This window comes from Aedes albopictus, chromosome 3 (genome assembly GCF_035046485.1).
Source record: "Aedes albopictus strain Foshan chromosome 3, AalbF5, whole genome shotgun sequence".
NCBI classification, from domain to species: Eukaryota; Metazoa; Arthropoda; class Insecta; order Diptera; family Culicidae; genus Aedes; species Aedes albopictus.
In genome coordinates this window covers 98,430,481-98,447,357 of record NC_085138.1, presented here as the reverse complement: position 1 = coordinate 98,447,357, position 16,877 = coordinate 98,430,481, and the positions used below count along the sequence as shown (strand labels likewise).

At 41.8% G+C, this 16,877-nt stretch overlaps 2 protein-coding genes across 2 annotated transcripts in view; one reads left to right on the top strand and one right to left on the bottom strand.

Moving 5' to 3' along the window:
* LOC115256313 (protein ultraspiracle) overlaps window positions 1–16,877 on the top strand; it is a 474,548-nt gene that overhangs the window by 250,485 nt on the left and 207,186 nt on the right. The gene's annotated exons all lie outside the window — the stretch shown is intronic.
* The window catches only part of LOC109411012 (dynein axonemal assembly factor 5), a 31,130-nt gene continuing 17,785 nt past the window's right edge, over window positions 3,533–16,877 (bottom strand). The window contains exons 4-6 of the mRNA XM_019684459.3: window positions 12,016–12,125; window positions 4,722–5,076; window positions 3,533–4,371 (exon numbers count right to left, since the gene is read on the bottom strand). Of these exons, the coding sequence (XP_019540004.3) occupies window positions 4,256–4,371; window positions 4,722–5,076; window positions 12,016–12,125 (581 nt within the window). The 3' untranslated portion in view covers window positions 3,533–4,255. The remainder of the gene's footprint in view (window positions 4,372–4,721; window positions 5,077–12,015; window positions 12,126–16,877) is intronic.

The window sequence follows — 16,877 nt, the reverse complement described above, 5'->3', positions numbered from 1 at the left end:
TTCTCAATTTCATTTTTTCCCGTCATAACCACATCGAACTATTATTACTTTTAATTATATGGCTATTCACCAACAACCTCACTCATCACTTTTTTTTTTTCTTTTTCTGCACTCTTGATCGCACTACCACCACCAAATGCTCCGCGTTAGATGTGAACTGTGCGGGTGATGAAAAGTATGGCCCCCTTGCCAAGCTCGTTTCCTTCGCGGGGAAAAAACGCAAAAAAAAGCCCCAATCATCGCATAGAAGTATGATTTAAATTTCCTATTCACTGGCACGTTATTTAATTAATCACTTAAACCGTCGTTCACGCCAAATCAACTATAAAAAACACTAATTCCGGACCAAAACTCGCGACGCGAATAAAAACGTGACCACTCGTTGGCAGTGCTGCCAGAAACCTCCTTATATTACTTCTAGCCTTCGTGAGATTTTTTTGAGAAATGACAAAAAAAAACTTTTGACTTGAAGAAATCTTGACATCTTCGCCAATTTGGTTAAAAATTTGATCAGAAGTTTGTTTAAGAATTCGAATTAGTGCGATTAGCAACTCATCGACGCCCTCGTAATTGTCAACAAGTTGAATATATTGAAAGGAATGATTTTAGATGCACTATAAGCGAGTGATTGTAGATGTGTCGTGTAGATGTGGTGCTGTGAGTATTTATGAGTGTCTTTTTTGTATATTAAAAACCAGCGACATCCATGCACCATTGTTAATGGTAACGTAGCTAAGAGATTCATTGTCACTCCATAGGCCTATTTGTTCCAGGCACTTATTACTATTATTATTTCTTGACAAATTAAATAATTTTATAGTGAGCAACCCCGTGATTTTCCATAAAATTTTCTATTGTCATGATTACCGATCATTATTGGTTGCACTCCACTTAATTCCTTTAGAATTCCTAAGGTTAGAAATTAAACAAACATCTGAAGGTTTCTTATTCAACCACTTTTTTTTTTACCCAAGCCGAAATAAAACTGAACGGACGTGAAAATTCTAACACCCAAAGATTTCAAGACTGGAATTAAGTGCGTGGAGCTGATTACAGGAAACTCAATTGATAGGCAGGATTTTCTTCAAAACAAAAGCCAAATTCGAACTCCAGACTTGCTATGGTTTATTCATATCAAAAAGTATCTTGTAAAACTTTTTATTACTGTAAATGCACGTAGAATGAGGATGGATAATTCAATATTTTATGATAGGTGTTACAAGAACCAGCAAAAAAATACATTTGACAAGGAAAAGCAAAGGAGAATGAGTAGCAGTCGTAGCAGCATATATACTAAAACCACTTTGGTAATACACAGTGGTTTGAAATGGATCGTTTTTTTTTTGTCAAAAGGCTTCCTATATAAGGATCCTATCTAAACAGCATAGAAAATCAGGACATTTCATGTAATTTTTGAACATTAACAAAACTTATCCGATTTGTTAAGAATTTGGCCAAAATTAATCCAAAATGAGGACAGATCCTGCTAAATCAGCACGGATGGTGACCCTATTCATATAAGGTTTATATGCAATTCAGTATCATAATTTGCATTTTATTTTAACTAATTGTACCAAAATGGTAAATTTTTCCGAACTGGTTCATTATGCAACTGAAATGAGTTGCATAATGAAAAATAGTTGCAAAATGTACATTATGCAACTCATTTGAGTTGCATTATGAACATTATGCAACTCAAATGAGTTGTATAATGAAAAAATCATTGCATAAAATTTTGTATGTTACTCGTTGCAAAACTCGATTTTTTCAGCACTCTTCGTATTTATCCAACTCGGCAAGCCTCGTTGGATAAATGTACGACTCGTGCTGAAAAAATCAACTTTTTGCAACTCGTCACATAAATAACTATTAAGTTATCAAAAAATATATAAAATTTTAAAAGTTCCGAAGGTTCTCATAACTTTCCCAAGACTACTTGCGCTCAAGGGTTGAAAAAAAAGCTGTTATTTCTGCATTTTGTGCATGTAGTGTAGATTATGGCAGAAAATGAACGTCTCTTATAACTTTGATGCAAATATGTTACAGTGTTACGTACAATTTACAAAACCGTCATTCCAAACCGTTTCAGACCACTACGCATCCACAAAGCTTTATAAAAAATCAATAGCTTAAAATGCATGCGATTCCCAGTAATAGCACCCAATATTATATTACTGAACCGAGCCTTTTCATCACGCGTATCAAGCGACGAGAGCAAAATGAGTAGACAACGGAACAACGTTAAAAGCTTTTTGGCTTTGTCTTTCCGCTCCCCATAGATGGGCTGGAATCCCAGGATGAATGGAGCACATCATCATCACATTATCGATTGATAGTTGCGAGTACGTCTTCTTATTCTTTTTCTTGGCGTAACGTCCTCACTGGGACAAAGCCTGCTTCTCAGCTTTCACAGTTAGTAACTGGGTAATTCTCGCTGAGACCGCTGGCCGACCCAACTTTTTATTATTGTGAATAGTAGCTCTATCTTTTCTCTTTTCAACAACAATTCATTTTGAGGTGGTTTTTGGACAAGTTTTCGAGTAATAACGGTTTAAATGAGCCACCATTAGACCAAAATCGAGGGGTCTGCAAAAATGGTTGTTGCTCTAACTAACGGGGGATCCATCAATTTGAGTAATCAAATGCATTTTACTTATATTTTTAGCGAGGACTTTCAGAAAATCGGCACCTTCAACATTTTTGAAGACAAGGTGTAAATAGTGGGCCGGTCTCAGCGAGAGTTACCCAACTGAGAGTTGCCTCTGCCCAGGGCCGGATCAAAGGAGGGGGGAGGGCAGGGCCAGCCAATAATATTTTTCATTTTTTGATTGATCGTTATCTGAAAGTGACACGAATTACTTGATCAAGAAAATATATAATTTGATTTAAATTTGCAATCTTCAATTCAGTAACAAATTTTGAAAACGACGTACTGCCCATAACTGCATATTTGTAACATTTGCATATTTTGCTGGTATTGAGTTAATATCGGGGATCATCATCAAATCACAAGTGCTTTCGACCCCCTGAATAAAAAAATCAAGTTTGTTCTAGGATTTATGAAAAAAATACCAAGTAATTTTGTCTCATTGAGCAATGTGACCGCATAACAGTCACACTAGAAAAATAGATTGGCTTTAAAGCGTGACATCAATCATACTGAGGTTCGATTTATTTTTTGACAATTCCCCCAGCATACAGGAACTGCTTTAGAAAATTTGATTGCTATACGACTGATGACAAATTTATGAGAATTTTTTAAAATTTCGAATTATTCCTATACTATTCAAAGTTGCAACTTTGGGTTCCATTTTCTCCAATGCCTACTTTTGTCGAATGTTACTGTTATGCGGTTATGGGCAATGGTGTAGCATTGATTATACGTCGTTTTCAAAATTTGTTACTGAATTCTACAGTTTTTTTTTACATAATTGTTCTACGTTTCCGAGTTGTGAAACACTGAAAGAAATGTAACGAAAATACCAAATTTGATTGACACGGAAGAATCTCACCCAAATGGATAAATTGAAGATGAACCGATAATAAAATTGCGTTTATTCATGCATCACTCTCGAAAAAGGAAATCTCTTGGAGTTGTCGGTGCAGGATAAAAGAAAGAAAATTCATAATTGCAATTACGATCGAACGGAACCAGCCGACGACGACTCGATTGGCCTCAGAAGATGAAGAAAAAGCGCACCGAGAAGCCGAAGTGCAGCAGCAGCTCCGGCTATGCTCGATTTGCAACCACTCGCTGATGAGCAGTGAATGAGCAAGACAAAAAAAAACTGAATCGGAAATCTCAGAATAGAGCGGACCAATTTTCCATTCAGCAGACGTTCAATTGATCCCCCATTTTTTTTTTCGGTTGCTTCGAAACGATTGATGATTGTGTAGCAGAGCATCTGCCTTTGGCTAGATGCAGAAATATAGAAACGCGATAGTTGGAACCTAGCAGGAAGAGAAAGGAAGCACAAGCGAATGCCGTTACACAATCCCCTCCTACCAGTGCTGCTTTGGTCGTTGGTCGTTGCTGGTGATGGCGCGATGGTGATGATAAAGATTCACTCGATGAAATACGATTTGAATCAATTATCCTGATGGGGCTGGCGTCGGTTCCGGTAGGTTGGCGGTGCGCTTTGTAGTTGTTTTTTCGTTCTCTGTGAGTCCCTGGATGCTGGATAGTTTGATGGTGGTTGGTGGGCAGAGAGACCGACACTGTCGATTCGGACCGGTAGCACCAGACCAGCGGTATCTACTGATGAGCAAGGATATTATCCAGATCCTTCTTGTACGGACATCCCTCTGCAACTTCATTAGCCAGGCCTTTGATTAGCGAGCGATGATGGACGACTAAGCGGCCAAGGGATTCTGTTGGAGACAAGATGAAAAAAACCTAGGTAGATTAGGGTGCCCCAAAATTGGAAAAATCAGATGAAAAAATATGCAAAACTTGTATTGCTCAACAGCACAATTGTGCTGGTTCGTCACAAAAGTAGGAATAGGAGCAAGATTTTTAGCAAGAGTTGTACGTTTATCCATCATTCCCAATAAACATTATTGCTGTACAACACATGAATAAGTCGCTCTTAAGCTTGATTTTGAACATTTCGGCTGAATAAGCTGTTATTCACTCATCATTGTTACTTGGGTTACTACCTACTATTACAAAAAAAAAAAACACTTCAGTCATCCAACGAAACCCCTTTAAATGATCTTACCTAGAATTGTGGCTCGCAGTTTCAATTCAGGATTTTCCAAATGCAGAAACATGGTGGAGATAATCGGCTTAAGTGTGTCTTCCCAGCGGACACGTGCTGATGACTCGTCATCGCTGCTGCAGTCGGCCGATGCCGAATGCTGTAACCGGCCCAAACACCTGGCTGCCATTTCACGCACCTCACTACTCGGATCGTCCAACCGGGAAACGACGGCGTATGCAATTAGCTTCAGATTTTCGAAATCTAACGCACCCATTGCTAGTAGCGTTCTCAGCGCGTAGGCACGTGTTGCAATGCTGTTATCCTCAATTAGACTGGCTAGCGTTTTCAGTTCCATGGATAGCAATGTAATGAACTGGGGAAGGAGGGAAATGTACTTTTTTTAGATTACTGGGACCATCATGTGGGTTGATACTGCACAAAACCATTCAAAATGTTATATTTGTAATGGCGCAACGTCAAACATACTTTTATAACAATTTTTTGAAGCAGTTTCTGAAAATTATAGAGGAAAATAAGAAAGAATTTCATAAGAGAAATGCCGGAAAAACTTCTGGACAATACTCTCAAGAAATTTACAGTATGTATTTTGTTGCAGTTAGTTTTATAGAGCAATTATTTGTACCGAAAAGCGTAAATTTGTTCAAGTGTTAAACAAACATCAAAGGAAAACAATTTCTAGGCATCCCTAAATTGTTTGAAAAGCGAAGCAAAGGAAGAATTTTCTTGATATCGTCGTGACGTGTCGTGCCAGCAAAAGACTTCCGCCAAAAACGAACGAGCACCACAAGTGGCAAAGCCTCGACAACGATAAGGGTGCTATTACACTCTTTGCCCAGACGCCAAATATTTGACCACTTTTGACAGATAAATTTTGGCAGGTTGTTTGGCTCTGTTTGTCCCTATTCGTTTTTCGAGAGTGACAAATATTTTTGTTTGCCAGGTACACCTTGGTCAAAATTTAACTGTCAAAAGTGGTCAAATATTTGGCATTGGTCAAAGAGTGTCATACTAGCTTAAGTTGAGCTATATGAACTAGAGTTAAGAAACAGTAGGGACAGGTAGGCTCTTTGCAAATCAGAGCAATAAAGCAACTTTGTTATGACAAATTGAGTTCGGGCTGCAGTTTGTTGTTTCCGGCATTCTCGCATCCCTAATTGACGGGAGAGAGATTTTTGAGTAACATTGGCGCCCAACTAAAAAACCCATTAGTAATTTGTAAACCGTTTGTGGCTGAAGTTATAATAGTTCTGGCTTGCGTATTTTTGGCTCATTTAGAAGACTTTGATCATGGATTTTGATTCGGTGCATTTGAGTGAAGAGGAACTCAATTTTGAGTTGGCATTGAGACATATTACTGGTCTAGGTCTAACTACCCGCCGAAACAAATGTAATCGGTTACGGGAAGTTATGGCAGAAGACACGACTTTGGGACGTACATATCCAGCTTCAACACATGTGATGGATGATGTCACGAATATTGAAACTTGTCAGTCGCAAATCAAATTTCTTCTCCCAGCCTTGGAAGCTGCAAAGAGAAAGAAAGACGTGGGTTTTCTCAAATACTCAGTCTCACGATTACAACATTATTTGAACCGACTAGCGCGAATTGGGTCTCCCCCGCAACACCTACAAGAAGCGAATCGGGTGCTCAAAGTGTTAATTAGTTCCACACTATAAGATATTCTGAACGCATTAGATCCAACGTCTGTCAACTCCGCGAGTGGAGTGAATAACAACAGAGTGCCAACGACAGTGACTACAGTGAAAGTGAACACAGGTGCCGTGCGCAGAATATATCCAAACCGACAAGCATCCAACACCGCAGATGCAGCACTACAACAAACTCCAAGGCGAAGCGATGTAGAGTGTGGAGCAGCTGATTCTAGCTCGGTACGCCGAAGTTTGATAGATCACCTGGGAGAAACAGATTTGGCTGAGACACCAGTGACACGAAATGAAGACAGAGAGGGAGGTCAACCGCAAGGCACTCCGCTTGGACTCGTCGGATTACCTATCGCATCGTCTTCAACATCAAAATCCAGAGGAAGAGGGCGAGGAACTACAGTTAACCTCGGAAGTGGCACTCGGAGGGATGTCAGAACGTGGTGTGATCCTCAAGATCGACGAAATACGCACAACAATCAAGACATACCGCCTCCATCGTACCACACAACCGAACCTTTGCAGGACATTGAACAATCCAGGGAATACAACCGCCTTAGAGATGAACTACTAAACATTCTGTTACGGCAGGAGCGCACACGAACGGAATGCGCCAGGAATCCAAAAGCAATACATAACTGGCCATTCCGATTCAGAGGCGAAAAGGACACGACTACGCTTAACACGTTCTTGGACCGGGTAGAATGTTTCGCACAGTCGGAAGGCGTATCTGACGACGTACTGTTGAGATCCATAAAGCATTTGCTACAAGACGATGCTCTCGATTGGTACGGTCGGGTCTTCAACGAAGGAGCTTTACTTACGTGGAATGACTTCAAAGATCGGATCAGACAGGAATTCCTACCCAGCAGCTATGCACAGATGTTACGAGTAGAGGCGTGTTTTTGCTTTCAAGGTGCTGCTGAGTCCTTTGCAAAATTCTACCGAGACATATCGGCACTATTCCGGTTTGTAACGCCTCCAATGTCCGAGGAGGAACGATACTTCATACTAAAGAAGAATATAAACACGGAATATGCTTCTATTGTGGCAGCCGCCCGTCCAAGGTCTTTACAAGAAATGGTGGAGGTCTGTAACGGGTTTGACGAGACTAGAATGTTGCTGAATCGTCAGCGCAGATTACCCTTGCCACAAAATACACTACTGGAACCGAATTACGCGACACCCAGCACAATCCAGCGACAGGCACAACAGCCCACGAGATTTGGGCGGGTTCATGCGTTGGAGAGCTATCAGGAAAGCCTAGTACCAGATGTAAGTCAAGATCGTCCGGGATGCTCACAACTGGAGGAAGATAGCTGCATTCAGCAATTGGAGAGCCTAATACAGCAGGTCAACGCAATAAAAGTACGTTTCGATCGTAAAGAGCAGCTTCGTCGTCCGCAGCCATCACGTCCTTCATCAGAACCATCGAATTCACAATCGGGTCAGTCAATCCTACAAAAATATCAACAGCAGCGGGAGCAGGTGCAGTTGGCAATTGAACGATCCTTAGAAGGAGAGCAACGACGAGCTTTGTCATGCTGGAATTGCGATGCAGAAGGTCACAGGTTCATGGACTGTGATAAACCGCAAGCCATGTTCTTCTGTTATCGCTGTGGCCAGAAAGGTTACTCATTGCGGAATTGTCCCACATGCGCACCAAATCAGGGAAACGGTCAGGCGGGGAACCAGCAATAGCCGAGAAGCAAGTTCCTTCCCCAAATCTCTATGATGCCTCGGACTTTCCAGAACTCAATCAAATAAATTCGATAATCATCAACACCGAAAACGACAACAGGCCGCACGCAGTAATAACAATTCTCGGGAAGCAATTGACCGGACTACTAGACAGCGGTGCCAACTGCTCGCTGTTGGGAGGACAACATCTGAAGATCATCGACGACCTACATTTACGGAAAGGAGCAGTAAAAGGAGGAGTGCAAACGGCGGATTGAACTAGACACGAAATCACCGAATTTGGCAACTTACCAATCGCTTATAATGGACGGAATAAGACCCTACTGGTGTTGTTAGTACCTTCAATGCCAAGTTGTGTAATCCTAGGGATGAACTTCTGGCAGAAATTTGGCGTCCGTACAGTGTGCGAGGCATTAGAAATGATTGTCCAGGAAGAGAAGCAGAACGAGGAACCAATGAGGCAGCTAACGGAAGAGCAGCAAGAACAATTAGATCAGGTTGTCGCATCGTTTCCGATCAGCGTCGAAGGCAGGATAGGCAGAACAAGCATGTATGAGCATCGAATCAACATTGGAGAAGCGAAGCCGAGAAAACAAAGAGTGTATCACATGTCGAAATACGTGCTGGATGAGGTAAACAAAGAAGTGGACCGCATGAAATCCCTAGACGTTATTGAAGAAGCTATGTTTTCTCCGTGGAATAATCCGCTCGTCGCAGTAAAAAAGAAGACGGGACAGTACAGAGTCTGCTTAGATGCAAGGCATCTCAACTCGGTCATGGTTAATGAGGCGCACCCGATACCGCAAATCTCGTCGATCATAAGCAATCTCGGTGGTTGTCGCTACATCTCCTCGATTGATCTCAAAGATGCCTTCTGGCAGCTACCGTTGGAAGAATCCTCAAGGCCCATGCCAGCATTCACGGTTCCAGGACGGGGCCACTTTCAGTTTAAAGTCGTATACGAGGTAAAAGGTAAAAGGTATACCTTTTGGACTTTGCACTGCAAGTCTAGCGCTGGCTCGCCTGATGACGCATATATTTGCAGACTTAGAACCGTATGTATTCCACTACTTGGATGACATAATCATTTGTTCTCGTACATTTGAGGAGCATCTAAGACTGTTGAAGGAAGTCGCCGCACGATTACGTAGAGCCAACCTAACGATCTCACAAGAAAAATCGAAGTTCTGTAGGAAAGAGTTGAAGTATTTGGGTTACGTACTGAACGAAAACGGATGGATGGTAGATCCAGAGAAGATCTCTTGCATAGTGGATTTTCCGAGGCCGCAAACCAGAAGAGAAGTGCAGAGATTTCTGGGATTGTATAATTGGTATAGGAGATTTATCGAAAACTTTTCCGGAATAGCGGTCCCGTTGACCGAACTTACAAACACGAAAGCAAAATTCCGTTGGACATCGCAGGTCGAAGATTCGTTCGTCAAACTCAAATCAATGCTCGTCTCAGCTCCGGTTCTGGCAATGCCGGACTATTCGCGTCCGTTTTCAATAGCATGTGACGCGAGTGACGTGGCAATAGGAGCCGTGTTGACACAGGAATTCGAGGGAGAAGAACACCCCATCGGTTACTTTTCTCAAAAACTATCCGCCTCAGAACGGAACTACTCAGTAACAGAACGAGAATGTCTGGCGGTTATTCGAGCAATAGAAAAGTTCCGAGGGTATGTTGAAGGAGTCAAATTCACGGTTTTCTGTGACCATTCGGCACTCTCTTATCTACGATAAATAAAAAACCCAACAGCCCTCATGTGCAGGTGGATTTTAAGATTGAATGCGTTCGATTTTGAAATCAAGTAGGGTATCGCGCCACTTGGGCGGTGGCTTCTATATTCGTCTGTTTTCCACTATAACTCAGTCAATTTTGAACCAATCGACTTGAAATGTTGTACACGGGTAGATACTATACTTATCTCACCACATTTCAAAAGTTGTGTCAATTGGTTCAAATTTGACTGAGTTATAGTGGAAAACAGACGAATATAGAAGCCACCGCCCAAGTGGCGCGGTTCCCTACCGGAAAGGATCTCACAACATTATCCCCGATGCGCTTTCTAGAATTGCAGCTTCAATTGTGTACGACTCACAAAACACGGGCGATAGCTGGTATGGCAGATTGAAAGACAGCGTTGAGAAACATCAGGACCAGTTCCCAGACTTTCGCAGCGTCAACGGAGAAATCTACAAGAACTGTCGCTGCACGGATGAGCTGGGGTTCACTACGCACAAGTGGAAGAAGGTGCTACCAGTGAAAGAACAAGTAGAAGCAATCAGCAGATTCCATGATGCAACAACTGGAGCTCACCTAGGATTCGAGAAGACATGGCGCAAGGTGCAAACATACTTCTATTGGCCAAAGATGCGGCAGGACGTCGGAAAATACGTAAGATCCTGCTCAACATGCAAGGCAAGCAAAGCTCCTACAGGAACAATGAGGCCTACGATGGGCAATACGAAACCGGCCAAACTCCCTTGGGAGCTGATCTCGTTGGATTTTGTGGGACCCCTAACGCGCTCGACAGCAGAAAAAAAAGGTGATTTTGGTAGCAGTCGACTGGGTCACAAAGTACGTCATCGCACACCCCATGCGTAGCGCAGATTCGACGAAAATGGTCAACTTTCTGGAGAATGAAGCGTTTCTACGATTTTCTCGGCCAAGGATAGTTCTCTCCGACAATGGCAAACAGTTTTTGTCCGCAGCGTTTCGATCATTGTTGGCGCGTCACCAAATCGAGCATATGACGACTGCTTACTACTGCCCGATGGTTAACAATGCAGAACGGGTGAACAGAGTGTTAGTGGCGTGCATTCGTGCATTATTGAAGAAAGAGCACAAGGCATGGGATGAAAATTTGCCAGCAATTGTAGCCGCCATCAACAGCGCAAAACACGACTCTTTTGCAAATCAGAGCAATAAAGCAACTTTGTTATGACAAATTGAGTTCGGGCTGCAGTTTGTTGTTTCCGTCATTCTCGCATCCCTAATTGACGGGAGAGAGATTTTTGAGTAACAATTTATAAATTTGTAAAATAATGGAAATCGAAAATGTTAGTTAGATTCTCGAAATCTCTCTCTCTCTTCTTGGCGTAACGTCCTCATTGGGACAAAGCCTGCTTCTCAGCTTAGTGTTCTATGAGCACTTCCACAGTTATTAACTGAGAGCTTCCTCTGCCAATGACCATTTTGCATGCGTATATCGTGTGACAGGCACGAAGATACTCTATGCCCAAGGAAGTCAAGGAAATTTCCTTTACGAAAAGATCCTGGAGCGACCGGGAATCGAACCCGTCACCCTCAGCATGGTCATGCTGAATACCCGTGCGTTTACCGCCTCGGCTATATGGGCCCCTAGATTCTCGAAATCTTTCCGGCAAATTTGTGTAATTTTGAGGGAATTTATTGTGAAATATATGATACAATTCCTAGAAATACCTATTCATTGCGAAAATTAATAAGAAAGGTATTCCTAAGAAGATTCAGAAGAAGAATTACTGAAAGGTTGCCCGAAAACTGTTTCCTTCGTGAAAAGCCGGAATTTCGAGAAGAATTCTGGATAAGGTGTTTTGAAATAGTCCATAAAAAGATAAATGGAGGATTATATTTTTATGATGTTTTTAAGTTACCTCCTAGATAACATTCTGGCTATAATCCTTAGGAGTTTTCCTATTTGCTATTTATACCTACTAGTAGAAACAATGTATTATGAAATTTCTTGAATGGCACAATCTTTCTCGGATAAGCATATAAAAATGCATGTGTTCATATTGCTCTCACAGCTGTGTTATGTCGCCACTCTTGGAACCATAAAAACGTACTTACCTTCATATAGACGCTGATTGACGTCTAATATTGTCCCTGAGTGTTTAGCAGGAAAGAGTCAAGAGAAACAAGATATTTTAATAATGTACTTACAATTCCATTTTCCGCCCCTTGCGACATAGAACAGAGGCAAGCTGTTGCCATTGAGCGCACCGATTCAGCACTGCGACCAGCGGCCCACACCAAGTAAGGCGAAATGAGATCTGGAAAATAAGAAAGAGTAGCAGCGGAAATCATTACGTTAGTCTGTTGCATTAAGCTAAAACTACAGTGTTTTATCAGCGTAGAACCGTAAGTGTAGGGACTCATAATTGTTCATTATTCTATTATTATATTCTAAACAATGCGTTTTGCCTCGTATCTTCTCGAGCACAAATCTGAAGATCTGGCATACGATTTCAAGCTTAATTTTACAAAACACCGTATGTCGCAAATGTAAACAAATCAAATTTTGATGTAAATGCATACAGTGATACGGATTCTATGTGTAGAGTGCCTTCTTTTCGTCAATAAGCATTCCAAAAGTGTACAACAATTAAAATTGAAAACACCTTATGTAACAGTATATTGGAACCCTATTTTTGTTACATAGGGTAGTAATACCACAATACCCTATTTACCATTTTGATGGTATCATAGCAAACTGCGACATACGGTCTTTTGGTGCCACCTTTTTCTGGTGCTAGAAGGAACCACAGTAAGTACCGCTGTCCTGCAACTGCATGTTCCTACATAGTATATGATGCATGTGACCATAATTCAAGTACTGACATCATTACTGTTTATTCTATACATTAATGACATGAAAAAGGGCATTACATTTTGCGACATTAACTTATTTGCTGACGACACTGTATTATTTATTGGTGATAAAAATCCATCTACCGCTATTATGAAGATGAGAGCGGATAATACAAAGTTGACCAAATGGCTAAAGTTTAAAAAAATGAAATTAAATGTACAAAAGACAAAATCAATGGTTATATCTAATAAAAAACAGATCAACCCAGAGGAACTGACACTTGTGATTGACGGATCTGCCATTGAAAGAGTAGAAGTATTTAAATATTTGGGAGTCCTAATTGACCACAGATTAACGTTCAGTAAACACATAGATAATTTAATAAAGAAAATGGCTAAGAAATACGGTATGTTAGTACGTCTGAAAAGTCAGTTAACATTTTGGAGTAAACTGTTTTTATATAAATCATTAGTTGCGCCACACATTGATTACTGCTCCTCAGTTTTGTTTCTTGCAAGTGACACACATCTAAGTAGACTTCAAAAATTGCAGAATAAGTTCATGAGGTTCATTTTAAACTGTAGTAAGTATACCCCAATTCGGACTATGTTAGATACCTTATAATGGCAATCTGTCAAACAACGAATTATTTATAATTTGTAATTTGTTTGAAGTATGTTCATTCGTATTAAAGCTATCGTCAAATACAGACCTTCTTTAGTTCATTGCGTTACTCATTACCAAGAGGTTTTGGACCCAGGATTACGCAAATGGCAAACAGCGGAAATACGATGATTGAGAGGCTGATTGGCAGAGAGAACTGGACGACCTGGCGTTTCGCTGTCCAGACGTACCTCGAAGTAGAAGATTTATGGGAAGCGGTCGAGCCCAAGAAAAAGGACGATGGAACCTTGGAAGCTGTTGATCCGGTGAAGGACAAGAAGGCTAGAGGGAAAATCATTTTATTCTTGGAACCGGAGAACTACTACCATGTTCGAGATGCAACCACAGCTCGGGAAGTTTGGCAGAAGTTGACCAGCGCGTTTGAAGAGTCAGGACTCACCCGCAAAGTTGGATTACTGTACAAGCTTATAAGAACCGACCTGGAATCTTGCGGATCAATGGAGAGTTACGCTAACCGGATGATATCTACTTGCTATCAACTAAACGAAATAGGATTTCAAATTCCGTAACGGTTCGTTGGAGTTTTACTGTTGGCTGGACTTCCGGAGCGATACCTCAAGAACTCAGGAATGAAGATTACCGGCGATTCCGTGAAGACCATCCTGTTACAGGAGGAGCTGTCCCCGAGCGAAAAACTGGCGTTCGTTGCTAGAGACCGAGGTGAAAAATTTCATGGCCGTAACCAAGGTAATCAACACCCGAAAAAAACAATCCAATCAACCGAAAGGCCCCAAGTGCAGGAAGTGCGGAAAATTTGGGCATATCGCAAAGACGGAAGAAATGAAAAGAAGGCTGACGCATTCTGTACGGTATTATCGACGGTTGGAATTTCTGATGACGAATGGTACCTGGACTCAGGAGCTACGAAACACCTAACGAAGAATTTTGAATTGCTAGAAGACGTAAAGCGCTCTGGCGGAACGGTAGTAGCAGCGAACAAAGGTTCAATGCGGATCGAAGCTACTGGAACGGCGAAGTTATATCCTGAATGTCGTGAAGATGGAGAATCGATCGCGGTTCATGATGTCCAGTACATTCCTGATCTTTCAACAAAACTTGCTGTCCGTTATTCAAATCGTGAAGAAAGGATATACCGTTACATTCAAAAGCGAAGGTTATGAAATCAGAAACAGGGACAACAAGCTCGTGGCTACAGGAGTAATCAAAAACGATTTGTTCATGGTAAGTCAAACTGTTCCGGCCGGCAAAGCAATGCTTAGTTCAACTGGAGCGACATTGGACACCTGGCATCGACGACTCGGACACCTGAGCATGCAGAACGTGAAGCGGCTTGCAGGTGGAATTGTGAATGGAGTTCAAATTAGGAGCGGAAGTACTGGAGATTGTCACATTTGTCCGATGGGGAAGCAGACGAAGCTGCCATTCAGTAAGCAGGGATCAAGAGCCACCGATGTTCTCGAAATTGTTCATACCGACATTGCTGGACCAATGGAAGAATCGTCGCTTGGAGGAAGCCGCTACTATATCACGTTTGTAGATGATAAATCCCGCCGAATGTTCGTGTATTTTCTGAAATCCAAATCCCAAGATGAAGTTCTGGACAGTTTCAAACAATTCCATGCGTTAGCTGAACGTCAGACTGGCCGCCGGTTGAAAACGTTGCGCAGCGATAATGGTAAGGAATATGTTAACGGATTATTTCAGCAGTACTTGAAGCAGGCAGGAATTAGGCATCAGACCACAAACAATTATACTCCCGAACAAAACGGTTTGGCGGAGCGCGCAAATCGGACCATTGTGGAGAAGGCGCGGTGCATGTTATTTGATGCCAAATTATCGAAGTCGTTTTGGGCGGAGGCAGTAGCTGCTGCGGTTTATATTGTGAATCGATTTTCAACTCGTGGACATGATCTGACCCCGGATGAAGTATGGACTGGCAGGAAACCCGATCTTTCGCTCATCCGTGTATTTGGTACGAAGGCTATGGTGCAAGTACCAAAAATGAAACGTAGAAAGTGGGATCCGAAGTTACGTGAATGTATGCTGATTGGTTACGAGGAGGACACCAAAGGTTACCGTCTGTATGATCGCAGGACGAAATGTATTTTCAAGAGTCGTGAAGTGATTTTCATCGATGAGGCTGGACCGGAGCAATGCCAACAAGGACGTCCGGATAAGAAGGCAACAATGATTTCGTTGGAATACGCCGAAGCTCCAATGAATGTCCAGGATGCTAATCCACCCGAGGATCGTGTTGGTTTACCTGAAGTCGATCAAACAGTTACCCAAGATCTTGGACGTGGAGAATCTGAAACTGAAGATGAATACGAAGATACTAGTGAAGGCAATACATCCACAAACACGCTGACAGAAGTGACCGTGCTCCCTCCGCGACAAAATTCAAATCCGTCTTGGTCACGGACGTTGAGGCGCAGCGGACGGGAGCACAATCTCCCCGGCAAGTATAAAGATTTTACAGTTAACCCGTTTCGGTCCTAGTTGGGAATTTAATTTCGAAAAATTCATTCATTTTCATTTTCCAACCGATTTTTTCGAAATTTTGATGGAACATCGCGCTACATCTCTAGTTGTATGGAAAAATATTAAAATGGTATGTTGGTCTTTGGGGTCTGAGTTATTGAAGGGGTTATATGGGTCAAATCGGGTCAAAAATGGACCAACTTCCTTTTAACCACTGATTACTTTAAAAAAACACATGCAATATGATTGCAAACATGTTCAATTATCTTTTTATTATTACAGACGCATAGTTTGAGTAAATTGGGATTGACTGGTTTTGGTTCCGGATGTTCCGAGTCGCGTTTGGGGTGCGTTCGGAGGACACTTCTCACACGTTCCCTACACCTGACATTTTTTCTCGCATGATTCTAAAAACAGGCTTGTCATGATTCATTCTTCATAATTTTGTATACTAAGTATGTTGAAGGAATATTCAAAGGTTTTTTTTTGACATATTGGCCGCCATCCCGGATGTTCCGGGAACCTGGAACCACCCGGGGAAGTGGCCATTTTCCAAATTGTTATGAAACATGGATTGCGACATATCAATCTTTATGATTTTGCAAAACAAGTGTGCTAGAGTAGAATTCAGAGGTTGTTGGACATATTGGTCATCATCACGGATGTTCCGGGAACCTGGAACCACCCGGGGAAGTGGCCATTTTCCAAATTGTTATGAAACATGGCTTGCGACATATCAATCGTCATGATTTTGCAAAACAAGTATGTTAGAGGAGAATTCAGAGGTTTTTGGACATATTGGCCACAATTCCGGATGTTCCGGGAACCTGGAATCACCCGGGGAAGTGGCCATTTTCCAAACAGTTATGAAACATGGCTTGCGACATATCAATCTTCATGATTTTGCAAAACAAGTATGGTAGATGAGAATTTAGAGGTTTTTGGACATATTGGCCACCGTTCCGGATGTTCCAGGAACCTGGAACCACCTGGGGAAGTGGTCATTTTCCAAACAAATATGAAATAAGGCATGCGACATATCAATCTTCATGATTTTGCAAAAAAAGCATGTTAGAGTAGAATTCTG